This window comes from Corapipo altera, unplaced genomic scaffold (assembly GCF_003945725.1).
Source record: "Corapipo altera isolate COAL_440 unplaced genomic scaffold, ASM394572v1 23, whole genome shotgun sequence".
In the NCBI taxonomy this organism is placed as follows: Eukaryota; Metazoa; Chordata; class Aves; order Passeriformes; family Pipridae; genus Corapipo; species Corapipo altera.
In genome coordinates, this window is record NW_020884878.1 from 19,189,854 (window position 1) to 19,204,988 (window position 15,135).

Genomic DNA, 15,135 nt, shown 5'->3' on the forward strand with positions numbered 1-15,135 from the left:
TGCCAGGCGTGACACTGAACAGTTATGAAATTTGTGACTTTCTTTCACGATTTTCTTGATGTTAACAAGCTGCTGTGTACATTTCCATGGGGCTCAGGGCCAGCAGGAGCTGAGGACAGGCAGCCTGCTCTAGGCTAATCCAAAACTCCTGGCCCAGGGGCCTGGCTGTTGTTTTCAGTGGTTACCCAGTTGTCACTGAAGTTGGTTTCACACATGACTGGGGAGAGACTGCAACACTGCAGATACATGATTGCAGATTGCATTGTAATGAACACACGTAGGAGAATCACGATGCACATTTTAAGAACTTTCTAACCTGAGTGCTTTATTTTTATAATCATGGGGTAGAGCTGCACAGAGGGTTGGTCAGGAAGAGCTCTCTCTCTTCGTTGCTCAAGTTAGCTGTTAAGTCCAGAGAAGCTCATGGCTTTTGTAGGAATGTCCTAGTTAGAACAGCTGGGACCGATTCATCACTGGATGAGTGTAGCCCAAAACTGTGTATTCTATAGCCTTCCATGCCATTTCCCAGAAACTGTTACCAGTAGTGGCCTGTGAAATAGGAAGATGTTCCTGTCCTCATACCCTTTTATGGAATTCCCCGCTCTGAGGGAAGGACTGAGCATTCCTGCCTGAACTGGAGAATATATAAATTTGGAGTTTCGGAACCTTTTTACCATTCATGGGATCCAGAGGAAGACTGCAGCTCACCGCTTTCAACCAGACTGAGACCACCACCCTCAACTGGACTGCAATCACTAATTTTGACCAGACTGCAACAGCTCTCCCACCAGCAGGTTTTTCCCCTCTCCCTTTACTTTGGACTGAGGGGGGGCCCAAGGAACACCACTTTGTTCATGCCCCAGGGTGCTGGGTTATACATTTGGGTTTTGTGGGTTAAGACCAATTGTTTGTCTGTATAATTGTACTTATTGTATTATTTTATTAAATTGTTATTCTGACTTATAATCTCTCTTTTGAGTTGAGTTCATTTCCCCTGCTGGTTAACTTTTAAACCAGCACAAGGAACAACTGTTTAGAGCAGCAGTGCCTTCTCCTCAGACTACTTCTGCTACTTGCCAGGGCAATGCAGCAAGGAAAGACCAAAACCAAAACAGAGCCAGCCTCAATGTTATGGCATTGCACAAAGTAAATGAGGTGGTGGCCATGATCCTTACAAACACCCCGTATTGTGTATAGACAGAATGACAGGCGGGTGATTGTGAATTCCCTGCTGCTGTTTCCAACTCATTGGTCAAAATAATTAATGAAATAGTTATAGCTTTTGCTTTTTCAAACTCAGAGAATGGCACAACTTCATTGCTTACCCAGCTTTTTTTGTGTGTTATGACAGTGCCAAAGGGGAGAAGAGCATTTTTCCAGCTGGGGCACTACCTGCAGGACAGCATAGTCTAGTACAGCTGGAGAGGCCAGTAATGTTTAAACAGTGTTCAGGGATAGGAATAGATATCTTTTTCTGTCTTGTACTTGAGTAGCCACTGGATTCCTCTGATCTACTCTGACCTCGCCCCCATACCCCTCTCCAAGAGGTACCTCCCCAGCCAGCAGCCATGCTCCAGGTGTGCTCCCTCAAGAGATGGCCATGTGCAGTCCCAGCCAGGCCCCTGGGTTGCCCAGTGAGGCAGCACTCAGCTGTACAGCACCTTCTACGCTCACTCACCTTGCAGTCCCATCGGCAGGGAGGTCCCCAGGCAGCAGCACCCCACCAACAATAACATTGCCTCTCTTAGTATGATTTTTTTATCTGTAACAACTCAGCCCTTGTTGCAATTGATTTTCAGTGGATCATTGAAAGCTGCTCCATCAGTCTAGTCCTAGCAGATTTCTACTGCCTGTTTCTCTGTTGTTTTGTGGGGGGTTTTTTTGGTGTGGTTGGTTTTGGTTTTTTGGTTTTTTTTTTTTTTTTTTTTTTTGGGTTTTTTTAATTTCCACAAAAATAGAGTTTTGGTTTACAATGGGATAAGGGTTCTCTGGCTTGGGCACTTAACCTCATGAAGCCCTGGGCCATTTTTGCTCAAGCACAGCACAGTCAAAGCAACCACCACATCCTTGGATGGAGATCAGATCTGGAGAACTTCACACTCCCCAACTGAGAGAGTTATGAGTGATTAAGAAGGCCACTGATAATAGAAACAGTCAGCCTTGGTGTAAGTAATTTAATGCTCCAGCTCTAAATAGGAATGAGCAGGTGAAATCAATGTGTATCTGCAGCATGCTTGCAAATAAACAGGGAACTGCTGGAGAGTGCTCTTCACCTGCAGCTCATGTCACCAGCCATGACACCATCATGCAGTGCATCCCTCCCAAGCTGGTCCTTGGGAATGTGCTGATGGACCCCAAAAAGTGGGACCAGTGCTTCAGCCAAAGTAAGATGTGATGGAGAGAGGGGTCTGGAAGAAAACCACTCATAAATAAGGGAAGTGAGGATACTGGAGTTGTTCTTGATTCCCAAAAAAAGAACTTTTTGTCCAGGAGAGTCAAGAGATCAATCTGAGATGGCAGGGACAGGAGAAGCTCTGGAAAGTGGTGGCTTTGCCAAGAAGACAGAGGGTACACTGAGTCCTCCAGCATCTCATGGGCTCCTGCATTACGTGTGCAGAGGGGTCCCTGCCCAAACCACCTGCTGCAGTAATAAGTGCTTGACTGAGAGCAGGACAGCAGAAAAAAAAGAGGGGCCTCGTGGGCCCGGCTGCAGCGTGTGCCACCATGTGAGCAGGGAAGGTGGGGGAGTCTCTAATCCCTCAGGGCCAGGCCAGCTGCCAGGATCCGGCTCATTCCCCAGCATGGCAACTCTGCAGCCTCTCTCTCACCAGCTGATGACACCCTTTGCAGGGCAGGGGCTGCCTGCAGCTTCTCTTCCTGGGGCTTGCTTTCCAAATAGCTGCAGGCACAGAAATGACAAGTTTTATGTGCACCCTGTTTTGGGAGGTCCAGGAGGCTTTTGCGACCTGCATAGACACTTAAGAGGGTCAAGGGGGAATGTTGCATTTCCTAACTTGCCCTACTAATTGCTGGTGGTTTCATGCATCAACTTTGCCAGATGTGTGCTGGGCTGTTGGTTTTCCTCTCTGTGAGGAAATATAAGTATAAAATTATCCTTGTGGACGTAACAGGGGGATTTTTGATCAAAGCCACTCCAGTGCAGGAAGCTTCTCTCTTCAGAGCCAAGATATCCAACTCACCCTCCACTGCATCCTTCTTTCGACTCTGATTATTGTTGCATTACTATTATGTCATAAATTGACGTCTTGTGTTCCTGTTTGTTATCTGGGGATTCTGCTCTAATCTTGACAATCACTAATGCAGTGTAAATCCAGCGCACTGGGTGATAATCTGGCTACATAAAAAAAAAAAAAAAAAAAAAAAGACTTTCTAGGCATAATGAAAACCTTTCACTTTAATATTGAGCACAATACTTTTACCATGAAATTGCATTTCCCCCAGCAATTCTTCTCCGCAGTTCAGAAAGATACTGTGCTCTGTTTGCCTTTAGATAAAGCTAGTGCTCAGTGGGATTTAGTGGGCAGGGTGCAAGATCCAGCCCCCAGCATAGCGCAGAGCAGTTAGCATCCTGCACTCCAGTGACATCCAAAAGTTGGCAGAAGCCCTGCTCCCTCCCTGGCCTCGGCAGGGAATGTCTCCCCTCTGCCAAACAGAGCGCTGGAGGATGGATGGGGGCTTTTTTTGGGTTGTGTTAATTACATACGAAAATTAATTCAGTATGACTCATTTTTATAGGTAGTAATTAATGCCTGCTGAAACCCTGTTTTCCACCTCCGTGTATCCTCACGTTAAGTAGGTGTGCTCAGAACTGAGGAGGCCCTGGGTCAGCGAATGAGGGCTGCGTTTCAGTCCCATTCTCAGAGAGACATTAAGAGCGTACAGAAAGCACGGCAAACCAGGGCGATAAAATGGGGAGGGCGAGATGGTGCGCTAAGGCACTGGTGGTACGGATGTTGAGCAGAATGAAATGCCCCCCCCTAAACCCACGCCATGGCTTTTTGCAGGCCGGGGCCCCCAGGCAGCTCCAGGGGCCGCCTCGCGCTGGCGGGGCAGGAAAGGCAGTGTCCCCGGCCCCAGCGGGGCCCCGTCCCTGCTGCCCCCCACGGCAGGCCCGGGGCCGGGGGCGCCGGGGGCCGGGGGACCGCGAGCGGGGCGGGCGCCCGGGTGTCGGTGGCGCAGCGTCCGGGAATGCGCCGCTGATCCTAACCAAGTTTGCCAGCCATGCTTTTCTCATGGCTCCCGCACAATGGCCCGTTTTCTGCCCACCTGCCGATTATGCTTAATTAGGCGAGGAGTTGATTAATTTGAGGTAATTGACAGCTAATTACAGGCCTGAGGGCTCATTAACTTGACGTCCTGTCTGAGGGAATCAGCTGGAGGGGGTCAGGTGATGTGCAGCCCCCCTCCGGTGACCGCTTGCCGCCCACTCACCTGGGCGGCCCAGGATGGGAACAAGCGAGGCCAGCCTGTGGGAGATGGGATGCTTGGGGCCGTGGGTGCAGGACCTAGGCAGGACAAACGCCCCCAGAGGGGATGTAGCATGAGGAATGCTGCAGGGCAGGAGGCTCCCCGTGGTGATAAAGTAGGCTCCAGCGGGAGAGGGGTTTTGGAGGTCGGTGATGGGGGGGGGGGGGCTTGGAGAGCAAACAGCCAAGCATGCAGGTAGGAGGGGAGAGGGATGTGGATGGAGTGATGGCTCCCAAGGCTTGCAGCTCCCTGAAGGCTTGGCCAGCAGTCCCCCACCATGCCCAGGGCCCCAGCATGAGGGTGGAAGGATGCTACAGGTCCATCACCGCAACAGGAGCCCACAGCAGCTGCAGGCATGCTGCAAGCACCCAAGCTTATTGTACAGCAGGTCACTGCAAGGCATTGTTAGTCATTTCATATTTACATTAGACAATAAAACTACTGATTGAAAACAGGGAATCTTTTCTTTATTAAGACTCTTCTCAGTTGTTTTTTACTGCATGCAAATAATAGGACAGCAAGAGAGCTGTTTCCCTAATATCCTATCAACCTCCCTCAGTGGAGAATTTGGGCATGTCCTCTGGATTTACAAATGTATCCTGATCTCACCTTTCTGGAACTGGTGGGATCCCTGCACAGAGACAGGCTAAATGACATAACAAAGGTCACATTCAAAATTTAAGAGATAGATCTGGCTTTTTGAGCCCCAAACCCAGGACCTTGACCGTAAAACCATCTTCACCATTTTCCTCAAGCACAAGGCAGGTTACCTGAAGATGACTGACACCTGCCAGAGGTCTCACCTTGTGTCCTCTCTTCCTGTGGAAAGGCAGCTCACAGGTCTGGGATGTTCCTGGCAATGCTGAGGAGAGGGGCAGAGGATGCCTTTTTAAAAGGTTACTGTCTAATTATGTCAGACAAGATGTGGCTGCAGAAATGTATTTGAAAGGTCACAAAGGTTTGTGATGGCTTCTTGTTGCTGAGGGAGTGTTCACCACATTTGGACTCCATCTCATCTTCTGAAAGTCATGCCCTAGACATGGTACATCATGGGATATAATGACTAATTATTAAGCTTGGATCAGGATTCAGTGGTAAGCCAGTACAGGAAGTGGCAGAGAGGAGGAATGAGAAGTAAGCCATACTGGTGAGCAGAATGACTGTGGGACACAGTGACACAGTAATAGCCGGACTGTCTGAGCAGCCACAGGCTTCATACCAAGGTACTTTGCACTGCTACAGGCACTGAAATCGAAGGAATGGGATCTTCTGGCAAAATTCCAGAAAACTCCTCCTCTGTGCACATATGGAAGTACAGTGAAGAATCCAAAAAATCATCATAAATCACAGTTTGACCTGACCACTGGGGCTCTTCAGCCAGAGAAAGCTGCATCACAACTGGAGCCTTCTCAAACACTTCCCTTCACCCACTGGCATCATCTCTAACTGCCTTATTTTGGCCTTACTCCTGCCTCTGACTCCTCTGAAAGTGCTGTGACATCCTCACGTTCTTGCTGTGATTAAAAAGGATGAAAAATACAGGTGTCTCATCTGCATATTGCTGATAGTGGCTTTTAGTAACCTGACTAAACAACTTGCTTTTATATCCTGCTATTGCATTCCACAGCTAACTCATACACTGCCCTTTATCCCTTTGAAATGTACTGGGGTTTCATTTTTTAAGCTCTCATTTACATTTCATGGAGTTGGGTAAAGCTGACTGGTCTCAATCCCAATCATTATTTAATACCCTTCTCCCATTTGTTGTTCCTTCTTTCTACCCTAAACACACCCAGACTGGGTGATGATTCATTGTACAGAGGCCAAATGGACCCCTGTGACAAATAAATTTTGCTCATTTGCTCAGAACCTCTCCTATGTCTGTTTCTTTCAGGAGAAGGTGTCCATAATTTAAGTTGCATTTGAGAGGAGAACACCCCAACAATTTTTATAGTGGCATTTATCATTTAGAACCTGGGAGAGGAGTTATTTGGAGGAGCCCAGACAGGTAGTTTCCGTTTTTTCTCTCTAAATCCATTGTTGAAATTGGCTAAACCTTGGCCATTTCTCATCTTGACTATTGCAAGGCTGTTGCTTTCTAGTGCAAATACAAAGACTGTACATTGGTACGATGGTATTAAGCATTAGGTATAGCGCTGGGCTACCTAGTTGTGAATTTCTTCCTCTTTCCTGTGTTGACACATTCATCAATAGTGCCTGAGAATCTCATAAACAGGGATACATTTAACTATATACATTCTCAGTGAACTCACCTAATGTTATCATCAGCTTATACATGGAGCACTTGGACCAAAGTATATTTAGCGGTTACCCACATTTAGATAGCAAAAGTGCATCCTGTGTCTTTTAACTCACTAAACCTTAGAGTTCTCTCTTGCTATAGGAAGCCTCACCCACCAAATGCCACACTGTGACACTGAGTGCCTTTCAGAAGGAATGTTTCATGGAGACCATGACTCTTCCAAAGCCTAAGTTTTAGGAAAACTCCCTTTTTGACACCGAATATTTGCCTGAATTCCCAAGAAATCTCTGGAAGCCAGAAGCCCCACTCACCATTCCTGGAAGTGTTCCAAAAGCATGTAGATGTGGTGCTTAGGGAATGGTGGTAGACCTGGCAGTGTTAACGGTTGGACTCGAGGTCTTTTTCAGCCTTCATGATTGTATGGTACCTGAGTCAAGAGCTTCTTCTGTTTCTAATGAAATTGCTGAGTCTGGGCTTAGGGGGTTAGTTCTAGCAACAGGAAATTTTACACAGTTGTAAAGCTCTGGGTAGGCAGCAACAGCTATGATCCCTGAGGAAGTGGTAAGTAGCCTCCGTAGGACTGTCATACTGATCTGTGGATCAGGATAGCACAGGATCATTTACTTGAGAGGTGCTTCCTCAGAGAAACCCACTCTGTAACAGTATATTTTGATTTAGGCTGATGTCACTTCAGCCAAGGGAGATTGGTTATTGGTATATGTTCATGACAAGCTATTGGTATTTGAATACAGGTCTCTGGAACATCCAGAATTTCATTAAATTTAGGCCAACTCCTTCTTGTACTGTCTGTGGATGCTGCAGAGGAAAAAAATTGGAAAAGATACCAGTACTCAAAGAGAAGTGTGTAATACCAGTATTCTGTTTTACAGTAGTAGAACTGCAAGTAATCCCTACGCAAACTACACACAAGCTTTCTAAATATGTTAGCAGGATGGAAATTATTGCTGTCATCAATGACAGGGTAACCTGTTTGAATTTAATTTGCTTTTTATCACAGAATTTTTGGCTTTGGAATCCTCTGGCTCTTGGGAATCCAAAAAAAGAGGTGGAGGTGTCAGCAAATCATTTGTCTGAGGGACACAACTCTACCATTTTTGGAAAGCAATTTGGACTTCTAGCAGGTTGCAGTGTTTAAGAAAGTTTCATGATTTCAAGGAAGAGGGTAAGATATTCCCACTTCTGACCATTACCTAAGCAGTGGCAAGCATGCAGTTGCTGATGCCTGTGCCAGTTTAAACTGCTGCATTGGCCATCATGTGAAGCAGTCATTTGTTATTTGTGGATGAGAACTGTTTAGATGTGGACTGACGACATGGCTTGTTGCTTCTGCGATACCCTTTCCATTGCTTTCCTCTTTGGACAGAGTGCAAGCCATTTCAAGAGGAAAAGTGTTAGATCTAAACCACTAAGATTTTCTTGAGTCTTCATCTGTTCTTCTCCACTTTGGCAGATACAAGCCATTGTTCAGCACTAACATCCCCGCACCATGTGTCCAGCCATAATGCCTACCTTATTTGCAGCTGAAGCTGTGTCTGAACCTGTCCACAACACTATCTGTGATCAGTGACTTTTAAAAGATTGACCTGCTCCTTCTCCAATGTCTCCATTTAATTTGGGTACCACTGCAGCATGAGAGAATACAACAGGCCAAGAGGACTGCTCTGAGCTCAAGGAGTATGAATGGCCAGAGGGAGAGCTTCTTAGGTCTGAGTTTTCTGAAATACTTCCAGCTCTTTTTCTTACCTAAGAATTTCTTCTTCAACATAAAGAGTGAGTGGCCACCAAAAATAAGCTCTTTCTATTCAGTCTGGCTCCAGAAGTAATTTTGTTCCACATACACAGTCTGTGTGAAGGAGCTCAAGGCATTATGATGCCAACAACAGCAGCTTGATGAAACGTTGCTTTAAAATCCATGTCATAACTACTGCCCATGTTTTTACATCTGTATATTGGCACCTGCCCTGCAGAGGCTAGATGACAATTCTCCCAAATCAATTAGAAGGCTGAATTTTAGGTCAAGATCCTGCTAAACAGCTTGAAGAACTGCCACAAATATCCTTATCCCATGGTTACACTAAGCAGGTCAACTTTCCAGTTCTGACATTCAAAGAAAGGTATTTTTCAGATGCTGCCTATGTAAGTGACATAACTCCCAACCACCAGAAAAACAGCCTGTATTTTAAGCTTAAATGAGACCTTGGGATCAAAATTCTACAGTTTCAACCCAAATGCATTACATGATGCACAAATTACTGATACATGTTTAGCTTCATGTGCCTGAGAAGCCAGTTAGCAGAAGAGTGTACATAGGTGCACAGACCTTTTATATAATTTTGAATATCTTTCACCTTGTAGAACTGTTAAATAACAATTCTCTATCAGTATCTGGGTTTCAGAAGAGAAGCTGCCTGACCAATTGCCTTGCTCAGGAGTAAGAGCGTTACTTGAATTATCTTGTTTGTAAGAAAAATAAGAACATTTATCTCATTTTATGTTAGCAGAAGAAATAGCAATTGTGAAATTTATCATTAGCTCAAATGCATTTTTATTTTGCAGATGAATAAATGTTGAATGACCTTTGTGTAGTATTTTTCCTATTATTTCTGTAGGAATTAAATTAAATATATTTATTTTAATTATTTAATTATTTTAATTAAAATTAAATATAATAAATTTTCCATTAAATGCTGGAATTTTGCAAGACTGACCCAAATAAGAACAAACCACCTTATTCTTATGTGTCCTGCATTTTAACATTTTGAGGTGAGAGAAGAATCAAAAGCCATCAGTTTCCATGATGTAGAAAATAAAGAATACTTCTGAACATTTAGCTTACACGAGACTGTTTATGTTCATGCACAGCAGTGCTGATCTGTTGCAAACCAGTTTGAGTTAAACTGAAGAGTCCCAAGGGGGACTTTATACCTGTTTTGTTTGAAGATGCTGCAAGACAGTGTGAACCATGAGAACCAAAGAGAAGGAAACCTTTCTCTTTTTAGATCAATAAGTCACTGAGAGGATTAGTCTCCTGTAGTCCCCGAGAGCAGTTGGTTACCTTGAAAAGAATAAGACACCAAGCGAATTTCTCCTTCCTAGGACCCACCTCTCTGTACATCCAAGCAAGGACCATGAGTCCAATGAAGAGGGCACTTTGGTAAATGTGGAACTGGCATGGCAGTATTGGGTGATCTGCCATATAACAGCAGAAGTCAGGCACAAGTAGCAAAAGGTTTGCCCGTGCATCGTCTTCTGACTAATGCACTGACAGCACCTCCTGCAGATCTGGGGGAGGCTGAGGAAAGAAGTATGGGGACAGCTGATTCAGAGCATCTATCCATACCTTCTCCCAAATAAAGGTATTTTGAAGTTGTGTAGGCGCTAGACATTAAAAGACATCAGATACTCACCCCTTCAAAGCACAGACTGTTTACTTTGGTATAGCTCCAAGCTGGGATTTATAACCAATTTAGCAGGACAGCTTCTCAGAATTTATAGAGGTTGATTGTTTTGGCATTAGTTTGATGGCCGATCTTCAATCCAATGCTGAGACTAAATTAATTTATTGCTCTGATAAGATAGTGTTCTTTTTGTTAGCTTCCCTCAATAATACTTTAGCTTACATATGTATACAAATATGTATGTAGCTTATTTGGGTGATATTTTGATTTCATCTTAAAGACTTTTATGAACATTATAATAAAAAAAAATACAAATGCCCTCCTGATACTTCTGTAAGCAATAACAATTGACCAGAATGGATATTACCAGGCAAAAAGCCTGAATGCATTCACTTAAGAAGTCAATGATATCCACACATTTGTTGCACTGACACTACATTTGGCTCATCAAATATATAGCACTCTGCCTGTACACTCAAGTTTTCAGGACAGGGGTTTGTGACAAAGAGACTTTACCCACTTGCTACAAGAAAAATGACAAATGTTACTTTTTTTTGTCATGGACAATAATTTTGTTAAGTTACAAAAACTAGGAAGCTGCCTAGAAATTAGAGAAAAGGAATTGTATTATTGATCATTAAAATAAATTAAAAAAAGGAAATTTAGAGTTCTCAGGAATATCTATTGCCAGTAAAATAACAGAATTTTAAAAATGGGGAAAAAAATCACTAACCACCTAGAGATCAGAAAACAAGCATCAGCAGTAGGGATTTCTAAATAACAAATTGTGATGGAGAAAACTGATTGCTTTTAAAAATAGAATTACAAAATTAGTGGATGAAGGGAACATGATGGATTTGATACATTTGGATTTTAGTAAAGATTTGATAAATCCTACTCAAAATTAATGCAAATGGGTTTGGCTACACCACTAGATGGAAAGAAAAATTGGCTGGAGACCCACAAATAAAGGATAATGATGCATAAAAAGGTATTGTATTGGAGGGAGAGGTCTCCCAGAGATCAGCAGACAGTTCTGTCCTATTTAACACCTCTTAACATGACACCTTCTGCCTGGAAATCAAGAAAGTTTGTTAAGAGAGTGAAATATGGAAGGACATGTGGGATAGACCACCTGATAATAAAACTGGATCCTAGCAAAAATACAAGTATTGTCCAAACTACAGTATAGTCAGGAGGCAGTCCCTAGAAAACACCAGATGAGAATCACTGCAGCAGGAACCAATTAGATGGGAATTTGCAGTGTAGGACAGCAGAAAAACAACAGGAGAGTTTGACCAATACAGTTTCAATTCACCCCAGTATGGAAAGACCAGAAGACTTTTTGCAGTATCTGTCTCCCACATATGCTTTCAGTAAGGTTCCAAGCAGGTTTTGATGGTATAGTGGGTAGGGGAGCTCCTGGAGTCTCTTTTGTCACATGCTGGAGACAAAACTGCTGTTAAGAGATTCTTCTCCCCAGAAACAACCAGTGCAGACACTCACAGTGAAGTTAGTCTGATTTGGGAGGAGGGCTTTAAATAGATCCTCATTCATTTTTTAGAAAATGTAAAACCAGGAAAGGAAATGGCAGTAAAGCAAATTAAATGCATTAACAGCAGACATAAATCCCCATTTTCCTAATGTTTTCCCATTCTCTATCACTCACTCTGTCCATTTGCAATTTCAGCTATTAACCATCTAATCTCAGCCTCCATCCACAGGTGTACATGGGTGTCCCAATGACTTTTGCACCTCTAGGCCAGTTTCAGACAACTTCCAGAGTGTAGGTAATACATTTCTGTACATTTTGTTATGCTAGTGGGCTGACCAAAAAAGAAATTCAATGATTCCCCTTAATGAAGTGTGAGCCTCTGGAAGGCATCTAGAGAATCCACACAATGCGGTCTTGAGAGACACATTCACAAGGAACACCATGCTTCCCTTTCTAGTTCCACTACTCATGAAACTTCTGCTTTTCTCTGATCTCCTTCTTGCTGAAACCCATTACCTATTCCTATTTGCTCCCCTTGTGTTTCTTTCATAATTTTTCTCCTTAAATTGCACTTGTAACCATCTGACTCCTTGGTCCTTTGCATTTGCCCCAGCCTCCTGCTCAGGCCTTGTTGTCTTCCAAACTGTGCTTTGTCTCTTCGTCTCCTGTCCTCTAAGAACCCTACTTTTAAATTCTTCTCACTTACCTGTATTTTTCTTTCAGTCTTCCATATCACTCCATTTTCACAGTCATCTCCCACCAAAAAAACTTGCTGATAATATTTTGATACTTGCTAGTGAAACTCCTGTAAACCTTACCCAAGATGCATTACACAAATGGGCTACACTAATATTTACTGTAGCAAGTTCCTCCGTTTTCAAACTATTGAAGTGAATGAGAGAAATCATCTCTCTTTTGCTAGAGCAAATAGTTTTAAGCTCCCTAGAGAGGTGCAGTGATCATTTTAATAATGTTCTCTGTTAACACAGGATCAGACCCCCAGAGCATCAGAGCAAGAGCAAGGTTTTCCATGTGGCAGAATTAGGAAAATTACATTTTTCCTGCCCTGGTCCGTCGACAAACATTTGGACTAGAGCAGCTATGGAGTTACATGAAATCTGGAAAGTAGCACTTACACCCTCTCTGCATGAGTGTACAAGGTCAAAATAGTGTTATACATCAGTGAAGATATTATAATTATTATTAGGATCTCTGTAATACTCATCGTTCTCTCCTAAATGCATGTGTACACTGTGCACACTGTAGCAGTTAACAGCACTATGAGAAACCTTCATTTTTAATGTTCTGTTTTAAATTAATTAAATTAAATTAAATCTTTAACACTGCAAAAAGTTACTTAAAAATTAAATTCATAGAATAGTTTTTCACAGGTCTTTAAAAATATTAAAATGTCTGGTATTGCACTGTAATTTATTATTATTTAAATTTCTAATGCCTGCCAGTTGCTTAGGCATTTGCATTTTTATTTATTTATTTACTTTTAAAACCACATCTATTTAATGAAACAACAAGGCAGACGGCAAGCACTGGAAGGGCCACTTGACTGTGGCTAAGATGTTATAGGGTTTGAACTGTGATGGATAACCTCTAACAAGTCTCTTTACATCTTGATGTCTCCTTTTCTCCTCCCACTCTTTCACTGTTTCATCTGCTTATAACCTCTTGAGGACAGAGACCTTCGCCTAATTTTGTGTTTCTGTGAATGACAGCACAATAAAGCTCTGATGCTTGCTGAGGTCACCATGACTTAAATGACTAGTGTGGTGCATTTGATAAATCAAACTACTAAAGAGATGTCCTCCAAACACCCCTCCAGCCCAGAGGCCAGGCACTGTACAATTAGCAAGCATTACGTGAATGCCGGGAGGCCTCAGTGAAGGCCAAAAGGAGCCGTTGCACCCTTTCCCGCCATCTGCATATTTTTCACCCATCTTCACAATGTTTTTGAGTGCTGCTAATCTGTGTGAAGAATATTCTTCATCAGAATGTCCTCCTCACAAGGACATAAAACCAACTCACTTGATCCTTATCTATATGTGGAAGTCAGAAATTTGGCACGATGTTATCAATACAGCAAGATGACAGACCAGTAAAATAGAGGTGTAACAAGCAAGGACCCCAATACTTCCTCAGGCAAAGAAATGGAGATAAATTGGCAAAACCAGTCATGTGTCTTCTTGCAGACTTTTCTCCTGGCATCTGCCTGTGATGTCCAGTCTCTTGAGGGAGGCTTGACATGGCAAGTGTCACCAACCCTTACTCAGGGAGGTCACTTGACTCCTGAGCTTCCAGAGCACAAAAACTGAAATGAGTATAATGGTCTCTAGTTTTCTGTCACTGATTTGGGATTCCTCCTAAGACCAAAACTGAAGCATCTGGAAGGCAAGGTAAATGGCCATGTGGTATAACAGGCAGTAGTTTTTCCTTTTCAGACACTAGGGTTACAGATCTGTTCTGCTGAGACACTTGAAAGCAGTGGAGACATGAGTTTCACTGAGCATCCACCGGAGAGCCTCAGGTCAGGTGGAGTTCATAGATGTTTCTCTGTGCCTCTCTCTCTTCGTGAGGCAGCATAAAAGCTGCCAGCTCACTGGGATAAGGCAGGAGCAATAAACATTTTCTCCTTTCCTCTCTGTGTTTTAGTAAGAGGATTACATATCTCCTCCTTCTAGAATAAACCTCTTTGCAGGGAAGATACTTCTCAAGCCCTCTTTGGAGATCAGTCTCCGCGTCAAGACTCCTAAGATTCAAGCCATCACAGCAGCCAGTAGGAAATGAACCCCAGTTAAAAGGGAAAGGCTTTTACAGCTCTGCAGGACTGCAGGGTAAGGACAGTGTATGTGCTGCCACAGCGGAAGGATCCTTGCTGGGTTCACAGCTATGGGAAACAGAAAAATAAGGAGGCACAAGCACAGAGCAAAGTTCAAGCTCCATCCATGATGACAGGAGACTGCTGCTGGAGCCTTGGGAAGACACAGCTAACCCTCTTGCTGGAACAGCTTCACCACCGGGGACAAATAACCCAAGAAACAAAAGAGGGAACCTCTTGTAACTTTAACCCTTGACAAAATATGACTGAAAACAGTTCCCAAGTTTGCATAAGTGCATGCAATGAGTACATTGTTAAAACAGAGAAAGCAAATTAAAAGCTTTAAGACATAGTTTTATGTTTTACTATGTTTAATGCATAGACATTAATTAAGGACCTTTAGAATGACCACAACATCCAAATCAGACTTAATAGCTAATATATTGCATAACTTTGGAAACATCAACTAGCAATTACTCTGTTTGTTTACAAAACACCTGTGCATTAAAATGAAAGTCTGTGTGACAAGGTTAAGAAAACTACTCACTTCCACTGAGCCCCCTCAGTACACACTGTTCTTGCCTTCTGCTGGGTCTATCTCAGCCACTGTGACTCTACAGACCTGCTCTGGCTCCTGTTT

At 43.3% G+C, this 15,135-nt stretch overlaps 1 protein-coding gene across 1 annotated transcript in view; it reads right to left on the reverse strand.

The window, feature by feature from the left end:
- Positions 1-5,027: 5,027 nt before the first annotated feature.
- Positions 5,028-15,135, reverse strand: part of LIN52 (lin-52 DREAM MuvB core complex component) — a 56,401-nt gene continuing 46,293 nt past the window's right edge. Inside the window, exon 6 of the mRNA XM_027637909.1 lies at positions 5,028-5,350. Within this exon, the coding sequence (XP_027493710.1) occupies positions 5,160-5,350 (191 nt within the window). The 3' untranslated portion in view covers positions 5,028-5,159. The remainder of the gene's footprint in view (positions 5,351-15,135) is intronic.